At 41.8% G+C, this 26,338-nt stretch overlaps 1 protein-coding gene across 2 annotated transcripts in view; it reads left to right on the top strand.

Annotated features, from left to right (window-relative positions):
• The window catches only part of PLXNA2 (plexin A2), a 404,642-nt gene that overhangs the window by 353,362 nt on the left and 24,942 nt on the right, over positions 1-26,338 (top strand). For both annotated transcript variants that reach the window (XM_083617292.1, XM_083617291.1), the window contains exons 23-27: positions 8,603-8,669; positions 11,010-11,156; positions 12,722-12,881; positions 13,078-13,181; positions 26,167-26,266. In XM_083617292.1, coding sequence (XP_083473418.1) covers positions 8,603-8,669; positions 11,010-11,156; positions 12,722-12,881; positions 13,078-13,181; positions 26,167-26,266 — 578 coding nt within the window. The remainder of the gene's footprint in view (positions 1-8,602; positions 8,670-11,009; positions 11,157-12,721; positions 12,882-13,077; positions 13,182-26,166; positions 26,267-26,338) is intronic.

Below are 26,338 nucleotides of genomic sequence, written 5' to 3'. Positions count from 1 at the left end.
CATTGCCTTATGCAAATTAGGACTCTGTACAGGCTTAAACTTCTTGTGAGCTCTCATCAAAATCAGCTGCAGAATAGGTATCAATTTTGAAGTAGTTAGATTGAGGAACAGGAGGTCAATCCTGCATGATTTCCAATCAACCCCTCAAGTTTCACATATAAATTTGTGAAACCCTATTCTCTTTTTGCAATGGCGCCGTTGGTAGAGAATGAGACTCTTAACCTCATGGACTCGAGTCCCACATTGGGCAAAAGATTTCTGCATTGTAGATTCCTACAAGTCTATGATTCTATGAACACAAGTTCAGATTTCTAAAATGCATCTTTAATGGAGATTTGTTACCACACCCCGGACTCTGAAACACCTGACCAGACAGAAACCCAAATGAAAAAATAGCATTGTTTGCTGAAGGTGAAGGCTGCCATTCTAACCCCTAAAGAGAGTTAAGATTAGGAGTAGCGCTCTGCTAGCTGGCAGGTGGGGAGGTGTCTCCACTGCGAGTGTAAAGCCTGAAATGGGGCTCTGCGGGGATGAAGCGTGGCCAGCAATGCGTAGGTCTGTTTCCCGGAGAGTAGCCCAATCAGAGCCCCTCTGCTACACTACCCTGGGCCTGGCATAGCAAAAAAGGAATAAAAAAAGCCTAGCCACCTTCTGACCTGGACAGTGTGAGCAGTTAGGCTCCAGATGCAGTACACTGCTCCATTTGGTTTGCTCTGCTCATATGAAGATTCTGTGTGTCTTGTACTAGGAATGTTCATGAGGCCCCAAGGAGAATAATTCATCTCTTTGTTGGACTTCAAGCAGATTATTATTTATTTATTTATACCCTGCCCATGTGGCTGGGTTTCCCCAGCCACTCTGGGCGGCTCCCAATCAAATATTAAAAACACAATACAGCATTAAACATTAAAAACTTCCCTAAACAGGGCTTCTTTCAGATGTCTTTTAAAAGTACGATAGTTGCTTATTTCCTTGACATCTGCTGGGAGGGCGTTCCACAGGGCAGGTGCCACTACCAAGAAGCCCCTCTGCCTTGTTCCCTGTAACCTCACTTCTCACAATGAGGGAAGTGCCAGAAAGCCCTCAGTGGATCTCAGTGTCCGGGATGAACGATGGGGTGGAGATGCTCTTTCAAGTATACAGGACCGAGGCCATTTAGGGCTTTAAAAGACAGCACCAACACTTTGAATTGTGATCAGAAATGTACTGGGAGCCAATTCAGGTCTCTCAGGACTGGTGTTATATGGTCCCGGCAGCCACTCCCAGTCACCAGTCTAGCTGCCGCATTCTGGATTAATTGCAGTTTCCGAGTCACCTTCAAAGGTAGCCCCATGTGGAGCGCATTGCAGTAGTCCAAGTGGGAGATAACTAGAGCATGCACCACTCTGGCGAGACAGTCTGTGGGCAGATAGGGTCTCAGCCTGCGTACCAGATGGAGCTGGTAGACAGCTGTCCTGGACACAGAATTGACCTGCACCTCCATGGACAGCTGTGAGTCCAAAATGACTCCCAGGCTGCGCACCTGGTCCTTCAGGGGCACAGTTACCCGATTCAGGACCCACCTGCCCCCCAAAAACAGTACTTCTGTCTTGTCAGGATTCAACCTCAATCTGTTAGCTGCCATCCAACCTCCAACTGCCTCCAAGCACTCACACAGGACCTTCACCGACTTCACTGGTTCTGATTTGAAAGAGAGGCAGAGCTGGGTATCATCTGCATACTGATGAACACGCAGCCCAAATCCCCTGATGATCTCTACCAGCAGCTTCATATAGATATTAAAAAGCATGCTTCACATGCAATCTACAGTTTCAGGCTTTCAAATTTAAGAAAACGGTGTGAATATTAGAGTTCAGGGTTAGATCTAGCATATAAAGAACCTCTGATATTCACGTGCCACCTTTTTCTTTTGCAAAGAATTCTGGTCTTCAGTGGAAAAAAAGTCAATGGAGTGTAGTTATGAAAGTTAGAGTAGTTTTCTAAACACCTGCAGAGGGCAGGTGAGACCTGAATATTGCAACCCTAAGCGATCCCCGAAGGTCTCACTATGCAGAATGCTTTCCAGCTGTGCATTTAAGACAGTCACCTTCTCCTGCACTTCAGCGCACAGTGTGTTGCATTTCACCTCTTCTGTCCCAGAAATGCAATGCCGGGAGTGCTATACCACTCTTCCCCTTGCTCCTGCTCTGTTGTTGACTTTGATAGATGACACGCTGCTGAGGTTGAGAGGAGGAACCATGAGGTCTGATGAAACCACAGCAGCAGCTTCAGAAGGGTTAATGAGAAGTAGCAGTTATTCATAAGGCAAGGGAAAGATGCAAGGAGGGAACCAGAGGGAACAGCGAAACAACTTAAAAGCCTACTCCACTGTGTGAAGATCAAACATTTCAGACAGAAAGCTACAAATAAAGGCCTGTTCCAGCCCTGTGGATCGGCAGACTCCTTGAGTTTTATTTAGTATGCAAAATATTGTGAGATGGAACATTTTGTTCTAAGTTAATAATGAATGAGCAGCCACAAAGTGGGAGATTATTTTATTTTATTTTATTTTTGAGATCTGGGATGGAAGCACTTTCTAGCTGGTGTTTGTTTCCCCCCTTTCCCACCCCCCTTCCCCCTCTGTCTCTCATTACACTTTCCTTTTCAGGAATCTGGGGAAAGTTGATACTAAATGAAATTGCTATGCTTGTACTTAGAACAAGAATCAGACAGGCAGTTCAGAGTCCCAGACAAACCCAAGAAAAATTAATAAAATACACATTGATTTTTCAGGGAATCTCCTAAACCTCTTTGATTGGCTTAGTATTATTCCCCTTGCTTCTAGACAGCCAAAGGGCTTTGGTTTCTGGCGTCAGGCTTCCTTCCCCCCGCCCCAACTTTTTTTTAAGCTGGCTCATCTCTGGAGTGTGATTTGCTGTCGTTATGTGGTCAATATGAAAAGGATTTTCTTTGAGTCTGGGGATGGTCCCATGCTGCTTTAATCTTTCAGAGCTTATTTAATATTTTTAGAGGCAGATCTATAGCAGTATTTTCCGAGTCTGTGGAGCAAAAAGCATACCTGCTGTGTGGGTCAATGCAGTGCTCCAAAGGAGCTAGCTTTCCACATCAGAAGGTCCTCTTTAGCAGATGAGAGAATAGCAGAGGTCCCTCCAGAACATGGCAAGAAAGCATTAAGGGAGTGCTTGTGGGACCTCCAGTACAGGCCAGATTTCAGAGATTGCTGAACACAGTAAGATGTGGGTGGCAAAATGATATGCAGAAGATTAGAAACTTACTGTGGGAGCTCAGCGTAATGGGTGAAGAATGTGTATATATTTCTTGCTGGAACTCAGGAAATTAGCACAGATTTGGGTGTTCCTTTTTGAGTGATGACATTCAAAATCATTACAGTGGCAACAAAACTATAGTAATGATTTTATTTTTATTTTTTAAACAGCCAGTATCCAAAGATCCTTCTCTATCTAGCCCAGTCAAACTTATGGCCTTTCCCCCCTTTGAACAGCTGACTCGCATGGAGTTTCACAAATTGCTTTATGAGATGCCCTAGAAAAGCAAATTACCATGCATCATGGTCAGGGAGTTGGGCTGTGAGAAAAGCCCCCTTGGGTTCACGCAGTTAGTTTCATAGTTATTTAGATCATACCTGATATTTATTGTTTGTTATAGTGACTTTCAGTCTAAGGCTGCAGTCCTCTGAACACTTACTTGTAAGCAAACCCCATTGAACACAGTGGGATTTACTTTTTGTGCTGATTCAACACATACACAGAATCAGGCTGCACACCTGGTCTGATAAAGGTTTCTATAAAGGCGGGCTCTGGATCCAGACATTGTTATGCTTAGAGCAGACTTGTTGAAATCACCCACTGAAGTCACAATTATCTCAAGTCCCTTTGATTGCAGCAGCTCTGTTCTGAGCTAGTCTGATTTCAGTTCAAGGGTGAAACGTGGTTAAGATAAACAATAGGATGAGAAACATCATACCTAACAAGAAGGATAAAGAAAGAATATTAGGAGCAGCAGCAATCATAAAGAAGTAACAGGGGAAATATGTTAAGTGCCAAAACAAGTTTAAACTGAATTCTGTACAGAAAAACAAAAACAGTGTAAAGTCACAAGATGAGATGTGATATGATCAAATTGGAGAAAGCTTAATACTTCCCCTCCCCCTGGGCCTCTGTTCAAACTCAAAATTGTTGAACAAACAGTTGGGATAAAGATGCAGATTATTTGCTTGTTTGGGACCTAATGGTTCGAACTATTGCGTGTCTAGTCACAGAGCCCCCATTCTGGCATGCCATAAGTGGACATGACAACTGTCTGGGATTTGAAATGGCCGCATCTTTATTGATTTCAGATGTAGGAAGCCTTGGCATGGGCATTAAGCGTATATCCCTCTCAGCCCCACCCTGCTGGGAGGACTGGGGCATGAGGGATTCGGGGGTGGATCCATCGCAAAACACAGGTTTACGTGGATGGCTCCCAAATGCTGAGGAAGGAGCTCTATGGCCCACTAGCCCACACAACTGACTCTTTGGACAGAGACTTCCCTCCAGACTCCTCTAATGGGGTATGCTGTCAACACCGCCACAGGGAGAAAAAGAGGGGGATGAGTCACCACTTCACCCCCACCCACCCCCGCTTGGATGAAATACTATAGGATTCCTCCCAAGACCTAAACCTAAACTGCCAAAGTTGTGCCTAGTGCTATGGGGAAGGCAAAACCTGCCATGCAGGGAATATTCCTTCCTGGCCCCAAATATGGCAACCATCAACAGACCACAGCAAAGCCCAACTAGCTGAAAGGGATGAGTTAGCAGAAAGCAGCTACTAATGAAAGGAGGGGGAAGGGTGGGTGACGCTCCTGGTCAACTGGACTGCCGCGTGCAGGGTTGGCCGGGCTAAATAGATGGCGGGCAGATCTGAGGGAAGCCTGCCTCCCTCAGGTCCGCTCACCAGGCCACACACCCCGGACACCACAGATTGGCTCATTTGACTCCAGCTTTTGGCAGGAACCCAAGAGCCTCTGCAGTGGCCAGGGAGGCTGCAAGACAAAGGAAAATAGTGTGATGCAGCGGGGCAAGGTGAGAGAACTGAACCAGGTCGCAACTGCTGCTCACCGCGGATAGGACGGTAAGCGGCCATTATCAGGATTGTTACAACTTTCTCTCTGTATGGCTTTTTAGAGCATTTGCCTAATGATCTGGATACTTATTTTTTATTTTTTTCAATGGACTGGTATATTTGTTTACTGTTGGCTGCTTGTTTTATTCATGGTGTTTCATAGAAGTTAACTATTATTTTTTCTCATTATCAGAAGCATTTTTTTTTTAAAAAAAGAAGGCATTAACAAGATACTTTCCTCTCATCAAATAACAACTATTTGCAATGTGGAAATCTTTTGTCTTCACAGTTCCCTACACATTTTATACATGTATCTGTCTATGGAGTAAAAAACCAAACATACAAAAATAGATGGAGCTGCAAAGCTATAGTTAATATTTGTTCTGAGGGTCTGTGAATTGTTGGCAAAAGAAACAATAACACATTCCATATCACTATTCCTGGAATGAGGGGCAGACAGGATACATAAAAACATATTGACCTACAATTTCATATAGTATATGACAAAGAAAAATCTCTAGAATATCACCTTCACTCATCAAGTAGCAAAGAGTCATGCCTGAAATTATTTGAAAAATGTACCAGTTGTAAGGTAGGAAAAAGTGTTTACTGGATCTCTGGTGACCAGTTACTCTGCCAAAAACGGATTCTTACTAAAGCACTGTATACTTCATTGTCATTTGAGAAAGATGCACCCTAGCATATAATTTTAGGACAACGTGCAGCTGAATGATGCATAGCAGCGCTGTTCGTTGCTGGTGGGAAAGTCAGATGGTTAAACATCGCCACTGATCAGTGTCCTATGGAAGAAAGTCTATAGACGTTCCACTTATAAAGGATATCATCCTGCCTTGAAAAAGATTCATTTGCAGCATGTTTTCGGCTGGCACAGCTGGTAATAAATTAAGTAGCTCATCTACAGCTGCTCTATGAACTCCTGGCTCAGCATGTAGTGAGAACAGGAACTCTACTCCTTTCATTGATGCATCTTTCAAAATCTTCCCCATTTCCCAGGAACAGAGGCTGTATCACTTTTAAAGAGGAATCGGCAATCCTGCCGTGCCAGCATTAAAAACTATCATTAAGAACCATTGTATTTAAATTAGAGATAATCTTGGACACAATGTGAGGAGCTAGTGCTGGGTGTGGCCCTTGAGAAAAGCAGCAATTTCCCCTGCCATTGTCACTCTGCTGTCCTTGATTGCCACCAGCCACAAATTCCAGTGATTTACTGAGCTACAGGGTATAATTTGCACCAAGTGTGAGGAGTTACAGCTCCACCAGGCATCCCCTTCAGAGGGGCTGCTGTGATGGGCTGTCAGCTGGGCTTTGTTACTTTCAGTTCATGAGCAATCTGCATTTTACTTCTTGCTGAAAATGTGGGAGGGGCAGAGCAAGGGACAAAAGCTTCAGATTGACTTTCCAATTCCAATTGATCAAAAATCAAGAGTGGGACCTTCCAGCATTCATAAACGATGGCATTAAAGTCAATTTTTCTTGTTCCTTCAACCCCCCCTCCCCCACTTTATGCTGGAATGCATTGCAATCACATTTTCAGACACCCTGAAGGCGGGAAACTGACATTTCCTAACAATTACTATTATTATAGGTATTCCATTGGCTCCCACCCTTCCACCAAGGAGCTCCCTGTGGCATTTCAGTTCAGCCTTCCCCAGCCTATTGACCACAAGATGCTTTGGGTTATACAACAGCTATCAGTTGTGCTGGCTTGGGCCAATAGTTGTCGTAGTGTGGAATATCTAGGACGCAACAGGTTGGGGAAGGCTGTTTTAGCCCCACAGCAAGTCTTGTCAGGTAAGCTAGGTTGGGAGAGTATGTCTTACCCAAAGGCCACCCAATGACAGAACTTTGAATTCCACAGGGATTAGGACACACATTCTCTGTATCAAAACAAAAAAAAAGTTTTCCTTCCAGTAGCACCTTAAAGACCAACTAAGTTAGTTCTTGGTATGAGCTTTCGTGTGCATGCACACTTCTTCAGATACACTGAAACAGAAGTTGCCAGATCCTTCTATATAGTGAGAAGGTGGGGAGGGGTATTAATCAGAAGGGTGGTGGGAATGGGTGATGGGCAGATAGCTGTGATGAGCCTGTTGACGACTCTTAACGACTGCAATAGGTCTTACAGGAAAAAGCAAGGGGTGAGAAGGTGAAAAATGGCTTTGTCATGTATAATGAGATAAGAATCCAATGTCTTTGTTCAGACCAGGTCTCTCCATGGTTTTAAGTTTGGTAATGAGTTGTAATTCAGTTCTCTGTATCGTGAGCCCCAAGAACATCATCTGCTGCTTGGACAAATGAATGCATACTTGCTGTTTCTAAGATTAGCCTTGAAAAATGCACCATTTCTGATGCGATCAGGAGAGGTGTGGTGGCCTTAAAAAGCTCAGCGTACCATTTTCGTACTTCCAAACTTAAAAGGGCTATTTAACTCTTTGGGTGCTGTTGCTCACATAGCAGGTACAGTATTAGGAAAACAGAGTGTCCCTCGCCCAGCAATTGTTAGTTGTGACCAAGGCAGCAGCCCTTCTCACAATAAATTGGGGTTCCAACTTGCTTTGTAGTAAGATAAGGCTGCATGTTCCACTGAAAGGAACACTGAAACATTGTAGTTCACAGCTTGATAGATATTAGCACATAGCATATGCAGCAATGAGTATTGCAATAGATTCCTACTGTAGTTCACGTTTAGTTTTGCCCTCAAAGTACATTGTGGAGTTTATGTTTATCTTTGTTTGAACTATTTTTCTTGCAGCAGATGGCTTTCTGTTACTTAGCGTATTGTCTTCTGCTGTGGCTTTTGTCCATTATTTCATCAAAAAGTAGAAAAAATTCTAAAAAAAATAAAATACAGACGGATACACAATTATATTGTGTGATGAAATGCCACATTGTTTGAAATCTGCTATACAATTACATTAACTTCATTTTTCTATTGCATTGGTGCCCTGGCACTAATCACCTGGTTCTGCAAAGAAAAAGATTGTAAAGGGAGGAGTCTTTGCAATCATATATTTTTAATTGATTGATTGATTGATTGATTGAATTTATATACTTCCCTATACCCGGAGGTCTCAGGGCTGTTCACATAAAAAGATACTGTGCTTAATTTATGAGGGAGGGAGAAGTTAAACTAGTCCTTACTTTTGGGTTGGGGTATTGTTTAGGTGGTTTGGTTGTTGCTGCTGTTATTGATATTAATATTTTGTATCTTAATTTTTTGATCTTATAATGATTTATGTGGTACTTGTTGGAATTTTTCAATTATGATTGTGTGCTTTTTGGTGTGTTTTATTTATGACTACTTTTGTTATGTTTGTAATTGTGTAAATCTTTTCATGTTTCAAGCAGCCTTCAGCATGGCTCTAAAGGCAACATACAAATTAAATTAAGATGATCTATTCATTTTTTTAATTTTAATGTGGGCTTAATAAAACTCCTTCTAATCTCTTCCCAGGACTGAGTCAGTGGCTGAGAAGATGTTGACTAATTGGTTTGCTTTCCTTCTCCACAAATTCCTAAAGGTAAAGAGTCAGCTGCTTCTACCTTGAATCCATTTCCTTTGTTATGTTCTTTTCAAGTTCTTGTTTTCTGTGGTCCCCTCCAGAGCATCAGTATTTTGCAGTAAGGATGCAAACTCATGCCAGAAATGTAGGTTTCCATAATTAAAGTGGATTAAAGGGCTTTGTAACCCTAGCACACACAAAAAACAGACTTTATGCAGTTAGGAAAGTAATGGGGAAATGCGCTAGAAGTGTGGGATGGACAAATAATTAATAGGAAGGTGTAAAATCACCACATAAGCAAACAGGATGAATTCTCAATGTTGTATCACAAATCAGAACAAAAGCTCAATAAAGACCAGACATTGTCCAATCTGCATGTAAGCTTTGTCTTAACTCTTCAAGTTGCTGGAGGAAGTTAAACCCAGAGACAGGGAGTAACAGGAGGAAAGTGTAGAGACCGCCCAGTCCTGTGTACAAATGCATCTTTGGTTCTCTTATCTGTGGATGGGTTTTTTGCCCTCACTACACTCTGCTATGCATTCTGAGAACTGTTACTATTTGAAAAGGCCATAATTCTGCAAAATAATTCTCAGCACTTTCCCTAGACTCACATGGGGGAAGTCAGGATGATTTAGGATTGTAGTACAGGTGTGTTCTATACTGGTTCCCTTAGCACATGACTTTCTAGATTACATTACAAATCTGAAATGTCACACATGTGTACTCAACAGAGGGAAATCAAGGCACAGATACAACAGATTAAAAGAGAAAAGGGTAGGAAGAAGAAATACTTTACTGGTCTCAAGCCAATGCAGTTCAGTTCCCCATTCTCCTATACTGTATCTAATGCATTATCAAGAGCTGGATATTCATATTTTATTTTAGACATTGAATACAGTTTATGGCTACTTCATATGGCTACAAAGACCTGTTGGCGCCTGTTTGATCTTGTGGTGTTTTATAATGAAGTCCAATAGACAGTTATTCCCCTTTTTATACATTTGATGATTGTGATCAGGGCTTTTTCCCCAGCCGAAGCTCACTGGAGCTCAGTTCTGGCACCTCTCAGATGGGCGCCATTGCCATTCTAAGAGAACAAGGGAGAAGTTCTTGGTGAGCTCCAGCACCTCTTTTACTAGAAAAATAGTACTGATCGTAATTATTGTTTACACAGCACCATCTATATACTTGATGACTTCCAGAGTCCTATAGGTAAAAATAGTGAGGTCCCTGCTCTTCAGGAGCTTGCAATCGAAAATAAAGTGGGGTGGGGGGAGGCAATAATACAAAGGGTTGAATATGGAAAAATGCAGTTGCACATCTAGTGGATGGATTTGAAGAGTGGTGTCATGGAATTGTAGAATTATAGAGTTGGAAGAGACCAGGAGAGTCATCTAGTCCAACCCCCTGTTATGCAGGAATATTTTGCCCAACGTGGGACTTGAACCAACGACCTTGAGATTAAGAGTCTCATGCTTTACTGACTGAGCTTTCCTGAGCTTCCGCATCATGTGGGTTGAAACAGAATAATAATTTTGACAGCAGAGTTTTGGAGCAATGTGAGAAAACTTAGGTATAAAAGGCGGGAGCCAGAGATGAGAATGTTGCAGTAGTCAAGGCTGGAGATTACCACAGAATGAATCAGAGTTTTAGCCAAGGGATCAGAGAGGAGTGGGTGAATTTTTGTAATAACATAAAAAGAAAAGTGTCTTTGTAGCTGATTGAATGTAACAAGGGAGATATTATGTGGCTTCTTTTTCTTGAATTTCTGGTTTATTTAGATACTTTAGTTGTGAATGTTTCATATTTAATGCTTTATTTTATTGCTTTACTATTAATGCTGCTGACCAAATTGAAAGAACACATGTTTTGAACACTATTTAGTGAGGTACATCCCCAGTAAATTGAGCAGTATTATGAACTTACCTCTAGGGCAGGGAATTGGATCTAGCCGGAGTCTTGGCTCCAAATGTGGCCAACCCTCCACAGGTCATTTTGACAGATGGGCAGGATCACCCCATTGTCAGTCACTTGACATCACATAACACCTATAATGAAACTGACCAGTATAGATGTTAGGTGTAAAAGCCAATGTTTGCTTTTTCCTTACTAAATGGTGCATAAAACAAGGACACATCCTTTCTGGTTACATATTTTTGCAACACATCCTGTAATTTTTAGAAACCAAAACCATGCAAACTCAAATCAGCCAACATTGCTTGTGAAGCTCAATGAATTTAAAAATCAGGAGGGTTGTGTAGCTGCTTTTAAATTATACTTGTTTGCCATGGTTTCTCTGCCTTTGACAAGTTCTATCTTTATCAGTGTGCAAGTTCTCTTGTGTTCTGTGTCAAACAGGAATGTGCTGGAGAGCCACTCTTCATGTTGTACTGTGCCATCAAGCAACAGATGGAGAAAGGCCCAATTGATGCCATTACGGGGGAGGCGCGTTATTCCCTGAGTGAGGACAAGCTGATCCGGCAGCAGATTGAGTACAAAACTCTAGTGAGTGGGTGCCTTCTCTGAACAATTTTTGGTTGCACCAGCCATCAGCCATCATGGGGAACATAATCCCCAGGGCTGGACGTAGATTGAATGCGGAAGTTAGGTGGCAATTTTTTCCTGTCCCAAGTGCTTTATATAATAGAATGTTTTCATGGTGATTCTTATTGTGGAAACTCTGGGTCCATATCCAAGCAGAGAAGCTTCCTGAGAAAAGATGTGAAGCCCAGGCACCTTAGTGAATAGTAATACAAACTTAGTACTTTTACTTTTAAGCCAGCCCATTGTTTTTAATGGTAGGGGAAATGCCTGAAGATTCCATATAGGGTGGAAATAGGCAGTTAGCCATCTCAGCTAGTTCCAACCCTCATTTTCAGAATTGTGGCTGATGTTCCATGATACAGGGTGAGTCTTTTAAAAGAGGCCCCGTGGAATATGTGTAATCTGTATCCATGGGGCCTCTTTTAAAGGACTCGCCCTGTAGTATAGTATAGTTAGTATAGTATAGTATAGTATAGTATAGTATAGTATAGTATAGGTACAGTTGAATTACAAATGGGGAAGGAATATGGGAGGGGGGAATCACATCCCAGTGTGGACTCACCTGTACAAAACTCATAGACCAATGTATACATTGTCCCTGGGAAGGACATTGGACAAATGTATGGGAGGGGGGGACATAGTGAATACCATGGGTTCAAAGTGACAATCACATTTTTCCTCAGACAATATCCCTATGCAGGGCATCATATCCCAACACCAATATTGCCAGGAGGCATTTGCCACCTTGTTTGCTGCCTGTGTGGAGCCAGTCACACTTCCTAGCAGTTCCAGGTGGCTAGGTCCTGTTGCAGAAAAGAGGGAAAAGATTGTAAAGCCCCTAGACCAGGCATGTCCAAAGCCCACCGGTCGATTTAATCCGGGCCCCATGTCCTGGGGTAAAATCCTTTTAAAAAGCTCAGCAACTTCAGTCGGCCCTCATACATGTTCACTTCATCAAAACTGGCCCTCTTTGAAAAACGTTTGGACACCCCTGCTCTAGACCACCTCATTAGTTCCTGTTTTTTAACTACATCTGTGTAGATTTGTGTTAAAAAAACCCAAAAACCTGCACATTAAGCTGCAAAAACAGGACAGAGTTAATCTGTTAGTGTCTAAAAATAAAACATGCTTAAACCGGACAAAGAGCAAGCCATCCATCCGTAATCTGAAGGGATGAACCAGGCTTTCCAAAGCATTATGTACATCACCCGTGGGCATCATCCATGCACAAATTTTATCCACCTTCCCAAGGGACAGAGAGAGCTACAGTAATAGTATGTACGCAATTGTCTAATTATGTAGACTACATCTCTGCATACTTACAGATCTAGGTCTCCACATGCTTTCTGTGAAATGGAAAATCATTTTTTTAAAATCAGTTTAGCTTCCCTGTCTAAATAGGACTTAATTGTGAACAGGCATTTTTATACCTCCAGCTTAGGTTGAGAATTCCTGTAATATGCAGATGATTTCTTCTTAGCTTTTCTGAGTTCATCTTAATATTCCCATTCTTTTCTCTTCTCTAGATCTTGAACTGTGTGAATCCAGACAATGAGAATAGTCCTGAGATTCCTGTGAAAGTGTTGAACTGTGACACCATCACTCAGGTCAAAGAGAAGATTCTGGATGCAGTGTATAAAAATGTCCCATACTCACAAAGGCCACGAGCTGTTGACATGGACTTGGGTAGGAACATACTTGGTTTGGGAAAGAGCTACTTATGGAAATGGGGTGGGAACAACAGTTACACAGGAATCAATAGAAGAATAATTTAACCCATTCTTCCTTTCTTGGAGGTTCAGCATTGCAGAGAACCATCCTACCAATGAGATGACTGTGCCTCTGTCCTTGATTGTCTAACATTGTCTTCCTTCTCCTGCAGAGTGGCGGCAAGGCCGAATAGCACGTGTGGTCCTTCAGGATGAAGATATCACCACCAAGATTGAGGGTGACTGGAAGCGGCTAAACACCTTGATTCATTATCAGGTAAGCAAGTAAAGCCTAGAATTCAGCCCACAGAAATCAGCTGAGCGGAAGACAAAGCAAAAAAAAAACCACCACAGAAATTTAATTCCTCTGTATCTCCTCTAACAAGACAGGCAGAGAGAGTCACATTCTTATGATAAATCAGAACGGCTCAATGTGTTCACGTATTAAAAGGGAAAACAGCCCTGACACACATCTCACAGGAACAAGCAGAGCTGAAAATTGACTAAATTAAAAATGCCAGCCGTGTTCACAAGACAGACAGCATATGCAGAGGAGCTGAGCTCCCAGCGCTAAGGATACCGAGGCCAGTGTAGTAGCTGCCCTGTCAGAAGCGGAGGGCTGGAATGTGACAGAGGAGTGTGGGGGTGAAATCTGCCACGGGCTGCAGATCATGCAGCTGGGTAGAGCGATAGTCAGAACAAATGTCCCGAGATATCAGGCTGCATGGGCAATTGGTTTTCCACCAATTCACACATACAAAGCTCTGCTACAGCTCAATTTAGGGAGACTGGCCCATTTCATATGTCACTGTCTCCATACTGTGAAGATCTGGGCTCAGTTCCCTGCTCTGCCACAGAGCCAATCTGTGACTTTTGAGCAAATAATTGAGGAAATAATTTGTCATGCCATGCAAATTCAGTGTTGATGAAACTTGCAAAGGCTGCATAAGCCAGAAACTGGTTAATTATGTTGCATTGCAGATCACCAAGTATGAATACTCAACCAAGCCCATCCGCTTATCTGAGTCTGGAGTGATACACAAGAAATGTGTGTATTGGAATGGAACTGTATTAGCCCTAGGTGGTGGAACAGCATTCCTAAGGGCAGATGTGCTGTCCTAGTAATCCTATCTGCTTTGTCATTTGTTTCAATTGACACTTCCATTCCTTTACAATGAAACCTCCTACTTAGTAACTTTTCTAATTATTCATCAAAAAGGGTGGGAGATTGACTCTTGCTTAGCCAGATGCTTGGCATTTAAAGTAAGAAGGTCATGTGATTTTTATCAGGTCTACAATTTTCAGATCATTTCAAAGGATATTGTTAATCCCTCGTGGCCATGAATTCTATGAATTGTTTGATTTTTCTGTGTGCAATACAGTCGTACCTTGTTTTGCGGCCGGGATCTGTTCTGGAGCCCCGGCCACTAGCCAAAAAGGACGCAGGGCAAAGCGCCGTGTCTGCATGCACGTGCGGAGCGGTTTGCGCTTCTGCACATGCGCAATTTAATGCTTCTGCGCATGTGCGAGCTGCAAACCCAGAAGTAACCCATTCCGGTACTTCCGGGTTTGCCATGGATGTTCACTGGAATGGACGCTAGACTAGGCGGATGTTCGCGGAGGTATTACTGCATATCCTAAAACAGAACACTTGCTCCTTCAGAAGTCCTTTTCAGTTTGTCTTAAATTTAGTCCATTACACAGCCATGTGGTGGCTTTCCTTTGCAATAAGACTGGTGGTGGGTACAGTAATCTGCTCCTGTCCATGTCACAAATGCCATCATCTCCATTGGCTTCTCAGGAGGGAGGGGTACTCAGGACAATTCAGCTCTTATCCTGTGGTTATGTCCACATGCCCATAAGCATAGAAATATAAGAGAGAAAAAGTAAAACTGTGTTGTTCTTCCCAATGAAAACATAATACTTCTTGAAACTGAATATCAGAAATGCTGTTTGACTGCATGTATATCCTCAACATAAAGCCCCTCCACATGTTAGATGTATGAAGGGTCTCCTGTAATTACCAGGGAGTGAAGCTGTATCACTTGCTTGTTCTGCCTAGCTCCACCCATCCATCCATGATTTCATAGATTCATAGAACTGTACAGTTGGAAGGGACCACAAGGGAATCCTTTTGCCCAGTGTGGGGCTTGAGCCCATGACCTTGAGATTAAGAGTATCATGCTCTACCGACTGAGCTGTTGTCTACACTGATTTGACTGGACATCTGCAGGAGGAAAACCTATACATGCAGACCTCCTTTTGTATAGATTTCCTCAGAAGTAGAGCCCTAACCGCACAAGGTTCACATTGAAACCTATGCACACTGTTGTCTATGCACATAAACATTCCCTGTTGCAGATGTCCATGCTCAGTACGTTGACTTTGGAGACAGAGAGAGAAAGCTATGTGATTTGGGGGGGGTAGGGTCAGCTCCATAATAATCACACAAACACCCCTTAAATTGCAAAGCATTTCCATTTTAGTCACAAAGGTACACCCCTGAACTGCCACGTTGCTTTTCCTTTTACTAGTTCTCAATATTATTAGATTGTATCCCTCATAATGCTCTGTACTGCACTAGCCTCTTAGAAACAAGACAAGTGGACACACAGCAGGCACGTGGATTTTTTTCCAGAAATTAGGTTCCCAACACCCTTCTTTTACTGTAAATATTATCATTCATTTGTGTATATCAGTTAAGTTATGTGCTTGCAAATGCTACACTGGTTAATTGAAAAGGCATGACAAGTGTACAGTGGTACCTCGGGTTACATACACTTCAGGTTACATACGCTTCAGGTTACAGACTCCGCTAACCCAGAAATATTACCTCGGGTTAAGAACTTTGCTTTAGGATGAGAACAGAAATCATGCTCCGGCAGTGCGGCAGCAGCAGGAGGCCCTGCTAAAGTGGTGCTTCAGGTTAAGAACAGTTTCAGGTTAAGAACGGACCTCCGGAACGAATTAAGTACTAAGCCGAGGTACCACTGTATACCACTTTACTATATTTAGCAAACTTAAAAAATAGTTTTTCTAAATCTGTATGTCCAGGAAGCTAAATGCATGTTGAATCCTTTGCATGATATGGGTCTGCGTGGATTTCAATATGAGCCAAGTGAATAAATTACTGTCTCTTTGTGATGGTCAAAAAGCACCCAGGTGAATCCTGTGCAATCTTAAGCATGTTTATTCAGAGGTAACCCCAACTTTGTAAAATTAAACATTCCTTTGTAAGTGTAGTTTGCATTGCATTGCAACCTAAGGAATGGTAACATATTCTTGCCTGCTGTTTGAGCAGGAGGGTTTGTGTCTACTACAGGGATTTTGGGGGCCACATATACTGTTGGTGTCACATGCATAAACCATTTATTTATCTTCAGTCAGCAAATAAACGAGCCAGTCTCCTAGATGCAGCTTCTGGCAACCTCTGCAACCCTTGCAATTCACTGCTTGATAACCCCATTTCCCCAAAGGATTCAGCCTTGTAATGTGTGCAAATGACATTGTCCAGACAAGGATTGCATGGCAGAGGAATTCAATGAATTTTCAATTGCAGGTGCTGATTAGGGTGAAATAGAGAGTGCACTAGACTGAGAGCAGATTTAACTCTTGCTGAGATAGGGTTACCTCACCACCAGTGAGCCAGTGGTTAGGAATATTTGACAGGTGAGGGAAGGATTGGAAGAAGGGGCTGACTGATCATGTTGCAGCTGCTTTACATTTTCCTGTGGGAAAGGAAAGGAGCTTGCTAACAGGTGGCTGTCCTCTGGCTTTATGCAGTTTCCGATTAGGTTTTTTTTTAAAATATCCAGATGTTTATGGAGTGAAAATTCTCTAAAGGGTCCTGATAAAGTTCTGTTTCTGAGGCCAAACCAATATCTGGATAAAAGATATGCAACCCCATGTACTGTCCTTATTAGTTACTGTATTTTTATAGACCACCAATGGCATAAGTTCTTGGGCAGCTTATAAGAAATAAGAGTCACAGTGATTAATAAAAATGAAAGAGCAAAACAAATAAATAGCATCCTAAAAACTTTAACCCACAGAGAAAGAAATAAGACCAATTATATATCAGTCTCTGAGTCCAAATTTTAAAATCACAAATTATTTTAAAGACTTGGGCAATTAAAGAAATTACATCTGTTGCTAAAAAGACCATAAAGAAATTGTCAAGCAAGCCACTCTAAGGAGGCTATTCTACAGTCAGGTTGCCACCACCAAGAATGTCCTGTCCATAGTAGCCACTCATCTTGCGTCATTTGAGCAGGACCTTTGAAGAGGATCTTAAATTCTCAGTAGATATACACAGATGGAAAAGCTAATCTTTTAAGTGATTTGGCCCCAATCTATTTAGATATAAAGGACAACACTCTGAACTGGTCCAGAAACAAACCAAGAGTCACTACACCTGATAAGGCACTGACATAATATGATAAAAGATATCTTGTGACCATATTATACATATTGTGGCTCTGTTTTAAACTGAACACACACATCTGTGCACACAGTTCCCCCTACTGTGCTAATTATTAGCTCCTCCAGCCTTCCAAGAGGAAAAATGGACTTAAAATGAAAAACCTGCTTCCCTCCCTGCCCCCAACTGAGATTCAAGAGTAGTAGAGAGTTGGAGCAGCTGTACTATCAGTGGTCTATCATAGAGATTCATACCATATATGTTAATCAGAAGATCTCAGGATTCCAGACTGGAAAAGCAACTAAAGAAGAGAGGTTGCTCCATAGAAGGAGAAAGCACTAGGTAAAAGGGGGGAGAGTGCAGAGTTGAGAAGGATGAAGGGGAAAGTAGTAAGGAATTCTGGACAACGATGAAAAGTGAAGCTTCAGTAGTTAGACAAACCAGAGTTTTGCTTGGGAAGAAAATATTATCTGATTGAGGGGAATGCAGCCTATGCACCCATTACAATCCTTCTGATTCCCTCCAACCCTACAGTCCTTGGATGTAAGATTGCTGATTAACCTATTTCAGCCTGTCTGATTCTCTTGAACTTTCAGCTCAGAATAAATATTGCTTCTTGAAGCCTTTCAAAGGATTCCCCCTGCGCACTGTAACCCCTTCTCTATATGCTGTACAAAGAAGAAAACACTTTAAAAACATTTCACTTTAGAAATCTAGCCTTCTTCAATTGCTTTCATTGTTATTGTTATTGGCTTGAAGGAGGCCCTCTTGACAACCTATCTGCTCACAAAACCAAGCTTTAAAGCCAGCAGCACTTAACTGGCCCAGGACTGCCACGGTTCTCAGTAAAATAAAGAGCAGATGGGGGGGGGGACTCTCCCTGTAGATCTTGAGAAGTGGGCAGGTCCATATGACATAGCATCAGTCGTACTATGTCCAGTCTTCATAAGGTAGCTGTTGAGGTGTTCATAAAAACTTTCCAGTTGGTGCAATCACACAGCTACAGTCATGTATCACTCACCATAGAGGTGCTTGCAGGGGGCTGTGGGGGACAACCACGGGGATAAAACAATGGCAATTATTGTCACGAAAATTTTATTTCCTTGCAATAACATTTAGGGAGGCTGGCAAGAGAGAAGATGTTTGGATCACCTAAAACAATTGCAGAGTGCATGTTTTTCTGCAACAAACTAGTAACTTAGAAAGGCCTTTAAACAGGGTGGTCCCCTTGTTCCAGTTATAATACAGATTGTTAACCCAGGCCAGTATCCTTGACTGCAGTGCAGTATGTGAGGAATTAATATACCTCATAGGCTACCAAGAAAGACACCCTGGACTGTAATGCATCTGTAATGCCCTGTGCTTCTGTTTTGTCACGTTCCATTTTGGCTGGAGAAGGAAGAATCCATTGTAAATTTTGGCTGGAGCAGAAGGGCACGGCAACTCCTGTGACAGTGCAGGGGCATCATCATGAGCCAACAGCATGATGGCAATTGTGGCAAATTGCACAGAAAATCCTCTTGCCTGTTTGTGTTACTGTGGAAGTGTGGTCAAAGAGTTCTTGCCAGTGGTACAGGGTCTACACCCACACACACACCCACACACACAAGCACAGGAGTGTATTCCCACATGTAATTTGTGAAAATAAAAACATGAGAAGCAGTTGTATCCATGACATTATATAAGTCAGATGCAGGTGTGCTGGGCTACTTCCAGGATTCTTCATACAGACAAACCCTTCCTTGTTTGAAGCTTTTTCATGAATTAAATTCATACTGTTGGAAGGAGTTATGTCAGCAGCATTTTTCAAGGTGCAGAGTGCTTTACAGCTCTCTCCTGTTTTATCCTCATGGCTGCTCTGCAGAGCAGGTAAACCTGAGAGATCATGACTTGCCCACAGCCACCCATGGAGCTTCATAGCTAAGCAGGGCTTGAGCTGCTTTCTGCCCTGTCTAAAACCAACATTTTGCCTACAGATCAAAATGCAGTCTTCTGGTCGTAGGTTTGCAGACTGGTATAATATAGTACAAATGCAGGCTAAGATTTCTGCAAAGCCACCTCAGCTGTTATTAAAGGGAATGGAGAAGTGGGGATTTTCACAAGCAGCTAAATAACTAAAAAGCACAAATTCCCTTCACTTTGAAAATCCCGGCCCAGCCTCCATTTAAAATGATTGGGAATCAACTAGTATCCAAATCCCTTTGGTAATGTGGAAAGTCTCAGCATTAATAAATAGCTGGGGCTATCACCCGCTCTGCCAGGATCATGTAAGGGTTTAAATGCCCTGTTCTTTTGTTCTTTCGCTGTGCTAAATCAACCTCTGTTGTGGGGGCATGTGTGCTGTCGTATGCATGTATTCAGTAGCAGTTGCCTAAGGCATGCATTTCAGGGATGCTAGCATTTTGCTGTGCTCCTGGTTTGTCCTTTACATTAATCAGCCCATTGCCCCAACTGACAGTAATAGCTGTTTCTATTTCATGAGTATGAAAAAGCAATAATTTGCTGCCAAATGTGCACAATCCTTTTTTAGCGTATACCAGATCATTTAGCAACCCAACTAGAGATTGCTTAAGCTGCATAGAGCAGCTGGCCTTTCTGCGACAGAAGTCTTATCAAAGTGACACTCTACAAATGCTAGTCACAATTCTGAGTTCATTCCTAACAAATTTTCTTTTCACTTTCAGTAATAATGTTCCTTTTAGTTATCAAAATTACAGAAGCTTCAGGACCGGACAATGCAATGAATGCAGGTGTGTTCTAAACAGGGCAGTCATCAGGTGTCCACAGTGTATTATTCAGTCCTGAACTGAGGACAATTCATTTTCCTGCAATAACTGAGTGCCCCATACCATTTAAAAGTGACACACATTTGTAGCAAATTGATGCTATTCTTTTGAAGTACCAGGTGCACAGTCTGAGGGTGCTGCTGGACCAAGTATTGCTTCTGGAATCTCAGGTGACAGCTGTGACCAGAAGTGCCTTTTATCATTTTAAGTTGATTTGCCAGCTGTGGCCACTAGGAAAAGATCGCCATGATGCATAGCTTGGTAACCTCCACATTAGAGTGCATAGCACACTCTATGTGGGTCAGCCTTTGAAAACTATTCAGAAACTTCAGTCTACCTTGCTGGTGACTGGGAGACAGTGAGAGCACATTACATGTCTACTGGAAGTCTGTGGTGGCTCCCAATCGGAATACAATTAGAATAGTTACTTTTAACCTTAAAAACCCACAACCTTGATAACACACATGAACATAAGAGCAACTTTGCTGGATCAGGCATCCAAAAACATACAACATTAAGCTCTTAAGATGAGGGTTTTGCTCTGAGCTCTTTCCTAATCAGAAGAGACATACAGCAGACCCTTCTCAATTGTAGCACCTGTATTATAGAATTTCCTCCCCAGGGGAACTTGGACACTCTAGATCTGTTCTTACTTGTAGGCACCTGGCCAAAACTTCTTTTCAGCATGCATTTTGGAGGTGCTTTTAAAAGCCTGATTTACCTTGTTGTTTTATGGGGGGGGGAGGTTACATGTGTTGATTTTAATAGTTAAATTGGTATTTCCTTCTGTTGGGATTTATTGTTTGTTCTCATCCTGAGCATAGGTGAAATGACAAGATATAATCTGAAAACAAGCATTCATACATATACAGTGGTACCTCGGGTTAAGTAGTTAATTCGTTCTGGAGGTCCGTTCTTAACCTGAAACACCACTTTAGCGAATGGGGCCTCCTGCTGCTGCCACACCGCTGGAGCACAATTTCTGTTCTCATCCTGAAGCAAAGTTCTTAACCCGAGGTACTATTTCTGGGTTAGCGGAGTCTGTAACCTGAAGTGTATGTAACCTGAAGTGTATGTAACCTGAGGTACCACTGTATTTTGTAGTCTTCCCTTTTCTTCCTGCTATAGCAATATACTAGGCTTCTGTGAGGCTTTGGGCCACCACCCCGCATCTCTGAGCCTAACCTTGAAAAACATAACGGTGCATTTACAGTAAACCCTGTGGCCTCAAATATGAGAGCGAGAGTTTAAAATCTTGCCCATAGCCTACTGTTTACAGGCGCTTAAGAGGAATGTCTGTCCTAGTTGCTCCCTGTTCCTCTTGGAAGTAGGCATGGCTACCCTGCTTAATACTGTGCTCCCTAGATATGGTCTGCCTCCTACAGAACAAGCCCAGGAAGAATGGCTGCAGCATCCCCATTATCAGGACAATCAGGCTATCTAAGCTCTTCATATGGCCTAGGCTGGTTCCCACAGGAGGTGATAAGCCAGGCTCCTAGCTACAGTCCTTCTGCAGAATCAAAGTTTAGCTCACAGGTCATTCCTTTCACATATGCAAATGCTAGGTGCAGGTCGTGATAGTGATGCTGAAATACAATATCAGATTGAATTTTGAGAGCTCTAACTTAAGGAGTTACTTCAGAGCTGCGCTATCCAATTTTCCAAATATGTCTGGGTCTTCCTAAAAAAAAACAAAAAAAAAAACTTAACAACTTTTTGATGGGCGGATGGGAGTTTAACCAGAGGGCAACATAGGTTATCTTTGCTTTTGTGGATTTTTAATGCATGTGTTGTATAAGTGACTCACACAGCTGTACGGGACTCCTCTGGTGCAGCAGCTCTCCAAATAGAGATGCAGCTGAAACACAAATCAAATACAGTTGAGGCACTGTAGAACTGTACAGTTCAGGTCAGTGGAAAGCTACAAAATCTCCATTTACTGTTTCCAAGGGCCAGCATATTGCAGCATGTCGTTAACTTCAGATTAGCAGTCCCTTGAAATGTACACCATTTATTACCAATTGCAATAAATAAAACTGAAAATGTAAGTGCTCTGAAAACAGATTGAAAGATTCAAGAAGATTGAAAGGGGGAAATATAGCTTTCACAAATGCATCCTATTACAAGAAAAATGGCTTGCCCTCAATTTAACATTGAACAATGTATAATTGCATGTGTAAGGTTAATTCCAAGGCGGCAAACCAAGTCAATGGAAAGCTGAAAGCACTAAGGAAAGAGAGATTAGAGACTATTTCCAATTAAATATTAAGGATAGGGAAGAATAAGCAAAACAGAAAACAAAACCCAGATGCCTTATCCAGTAGCTCACTCTCATCATTTCATGCACGTGAATGGAACATGTATTCCCCAATTATTTTTATTGTTTCTTAACCTAGTAGGTTTTTTAAAAGGACTAGGAAGAAACTTCTCCACTGAATAACTAGTGCCTTTTGCATGCATTGTTTGGACAGTTCTGAAACTAAATGAGCTAATGAGCTTGGAAGAATCATATAATTGTAGAGTTGGAGGGGGCTACAAGGATAATCTAGTCCAACCCCCCACAATGCAGAAAACTTTCACCCAACATGGGTCTCAAACCCACGTTCCTGAGATTAAGAGTCTCACGCCCTACCAACCAAGTTATCCTAGAGCCTTCACTACATAAGGTACATGTATAGAACTGGCAAGTAGGGCCCATGCATGAGTCAATTCACATGACAATATGAATCAGATATCATCTGTTAAAGAGATACTGTTAGGAACCGCTTTAGGTTAGGTTTGGGATACATCGTTTTACCCATTCCTGTCATAGCATTCTGATGTTACATGGCTCAGGTGGAAAGCGCAACACTCTGTTGTAAAATATGTGCACCAGCTGCCACTAATGTCATTGCACTGAATTAAGTATACAGGTTCTACAAAGATACAGATGAAAACTGAAAGACACCCATCAGTTTCTCCTTCTTCACCAGATTTTATGTTTGGATGGATATGTGTGAAGTGGGCTGGAGCATGTGCATCAGATATTACTTTAGCTGACAAGAACAAGCCTTCCACCGAAGCCTTGGATGGATGCAGAGCTGCAAAACCACTAGGTGTTTGGTTACCCAGGAATTTAGTACTTTGACACTGGTGGCTAAGAATTTGAAGTATTTGTCAAACCCTGTTTGAAGTGGGAGTACGTGTGCGCATGTGTGTTGTATCTGGATTTTTTCTTTTTCTTTTGGTTAACTACAGCTCTGAAGAAACTCTGCAAACCCAGAAGCCTGGGAGTGATTTCTTTTGTGTGTGAACTGCCTTTTGTATTTCAGCTGCTGGAATTAAACCGAAGTGGCAGCTAATAACATCATAAGAAAATAATATGATTGTTGATCGTTCCTTCTAGAGACTTATAAATTGGGTGAAAGGATGTGGAGGAGGAGAAATAACAGAGGCACAAAGTGTTGTGCTTGCCAAATATAAATACATTATTCTTGCTGCATATCATGCTAGGCCCTATTATTAATAGAAGGAAAAAATAACATTTATAATAACTTCTGTAATGAAGGGCTTCATGGGCCTCCATACATTAGTAATCGTTTGCCTTTTGCTGGGAACTCTAATGCTTATCACTGATGTAGTGCTTTGACTACACAATCCTATGCGTGCCTACTCAAAAGTAAGCTCTGTTGAGTTCAGTGGAGCTTTCTCTCAGGTAGTATGTATAGGATTACAGCCTAAACTCACAATCTTATGAATTCTCACAACATCCCTGTGAATGAAGCAAGGTGTTGGGTTTAGACCAAGGGTTGTTAAATTCAGATCAAAATATTTACTTGTTGTTGAGACAAATAAGCTAAAATAATGTAAGGCACCCTTACATGCTGTATTCTAGATACAGAAATAATAATTAAAAGAGGGCTGTGACATCCTTGAGTCTGGTTTATTTCTTTATTATAAGTATTTTTCTACCACCTCAGGGCAGTTTACAAAGGAATAACGCAATAAAAATGTAAATAGATTAAAAAAAAATGCACAAAATTATAAAAGATTCATAAAACAGAATGATTATAATGGCATCTAAAAATAAATATAATAGGACTGAGACTCTTGTAGGTAAGAGCAAGGCTGGTGTCAAGACCAATATGCAGCATTTCAAAATGTGAGTCTGCCTAGTCTTCCTGTTTAAACAAAGATATATCATTGACATCATGTCTGCACTTCAGCACTCTATTGACTGAATTGTAGAGTTGGAAGGGAACCCAAGGGTCATCTAGTTCAACCCCCAGCAATTCAGGAATCTTAACTAAAGCATCCATGACAGATGGCCATCCAACCTCTGCTTTAAAACTTCCAATGAAGGAGAGTCCACCACCTCCTGAAGAAGTCTGTTCACTGTCGAACAGCTCTCATTGTCAGAAAGTTCTTTCTGATTTTTAGTCAGAATCTTTTTCTTGTATCTTTAAGCCATTGGTTCAGGTCATACCCTCCTGAGGGGGAGAAAACAAGGTTGCTTCATCTTCCATTTGATAGCCCTTTAGATATTTGAAGATGACTATCATAGCTCCACTCACTCTTCTCTTTACCAGGCTGCACATGCCCAACTCCCTCAGCGGTTCCTCATAAGCATGGGTAGGCAAACTAAGGCCCAATTGCCTTCTAAATCCAGCCCGCGGACGGTCTGGGAATCAGCATGTTTTTACATTAGAATGTGTCCTTTTATTTAAAATGCATCTCTGGGTTATTTGTGGAGCCTGCCTGGTGTTTTTACATGAGTAGAATGTGTGCTTTTATTTAAAATGCATCTCTGGGTTATTTGTGGGGCATAGGAATTCGTTTATTCTTTTCCCCCTAAAAATATAGTCCACCCCCCTACAAGGTCTGAGGGACAGTGGACCAGCTCCCTGCTGAAAAAGTTTGCTGACCGCTGATAAGCCTTGGTTTCCAAACCATCTTGGTTGCCCTCCCCTACACACATTCCAGCTTGTCAATATCCATCTTAAATTGTGGTCCCCCAAACTGGACACACTACTCCAGGTGGGGTCTGACCAAGGCAGGATAGAGTGGTACTATTACTTCCTTTGATCTGGAGACCATACTTCTATTGATGCAACCTAGAATAGCATTAGCTTTTTTTGCTACTTGATCACACTGTTGACTCATATTAAGCTTGTGGTCTACTAAGACCCCCTAGATCCTTTTCACATGTGCTAATGGCAAGCCCGGTTGAGCACCTTCAAAATGAACAGGTTTTTAATGATTTAACACCAGCAGTGGGGTGATTTGAAAGGGTATAGGCCCATCCAAACTCATATAAGTCAGACACAAGTCAAGAGAGCATTCCCAGTTTGAATAGCTTGCCATTTAAATTCCCACAACTGTTCCACACTAGGAGGCTGTTAATACAAATCTCAGAGATGTAAAGGTCTGTTAATGAAGATAAGTTAAAAACTGTATGACTCTCAGATTTATAGGGAGGGTAAAATTAAATGCTACCACTAAAACCTGCTATAACAAAATCTCGTTAGTGTTAATGTTCATTTATGGTTTGACTTCCCCAAATTTAATTCACCCCTCCTTTTTGGTGCATTTGTGGGACTGACAATTTAAGATCTTGAAAGATGATTTTATGACTTGTTCTGCTGTAAATCAAACTTTTAAAGTTCATAAAAATGGTTAAAATAAAAAATGGTTTAATATGAATGTTTTATGGTCCATAACATTATTATAGCTGTTTTATTCCCAGTGCGTTATTGCTTTAATTGGGTTGCTACAATTCTTGGGAATCTCAATTTTTATTGGAGTAAATGTAATCCTAAATCAAATGACCAAGAATGCCCTCAATATGTTTCCCCAGCTCCATTCTCAGTCATTTTCTTCAGGGATAGAACAAACCAACAAGGGAAATATCTCCTTTGTTTTCTCATTGGTCCTCTGGCACCATGTGCCGTTCCATATGTTTCTGCCAAACTTTCAGTGTTCTTAGCTAGCTGGACTCTGTGAACATCTTTTAGGGCAGAATTTCTTTACAATATTCCATTGCTTTGCTTATCTTTTGTGCTCCTTTCTCCCAACAGGTGTCTGATCGCTCTGTAGTGGCCCTCGTTCCCAAGCAGACCTCATCCTACAACATTCCCGCCTCTGCCAGCATATCACGGACCTCAATTAGCAGATATGGTAAGAAGCAAAGTGATGTGATGTAAACCTTCCTTGAATTTCCAGATTAGTGGTCTAATCAGCTAACTGTGC

The sequence above is a fragment of the Podarcis filfolensis genome (genome assembly GCF_964270895.1).
Source record: "Podarcis filfolensis genome assembly, chromosome: 6".
Lineage (NCBI taxonomy): Eukaryota > Metazoa > Chordata > Lepidosauria > Squamata > Lacertidae > Podarcis > Podarcis filfolensis.
Note: the sequence above shows the minus strand (reverse complement) of the source record. Positions and strands in the feature narration are given on the sequence as shown.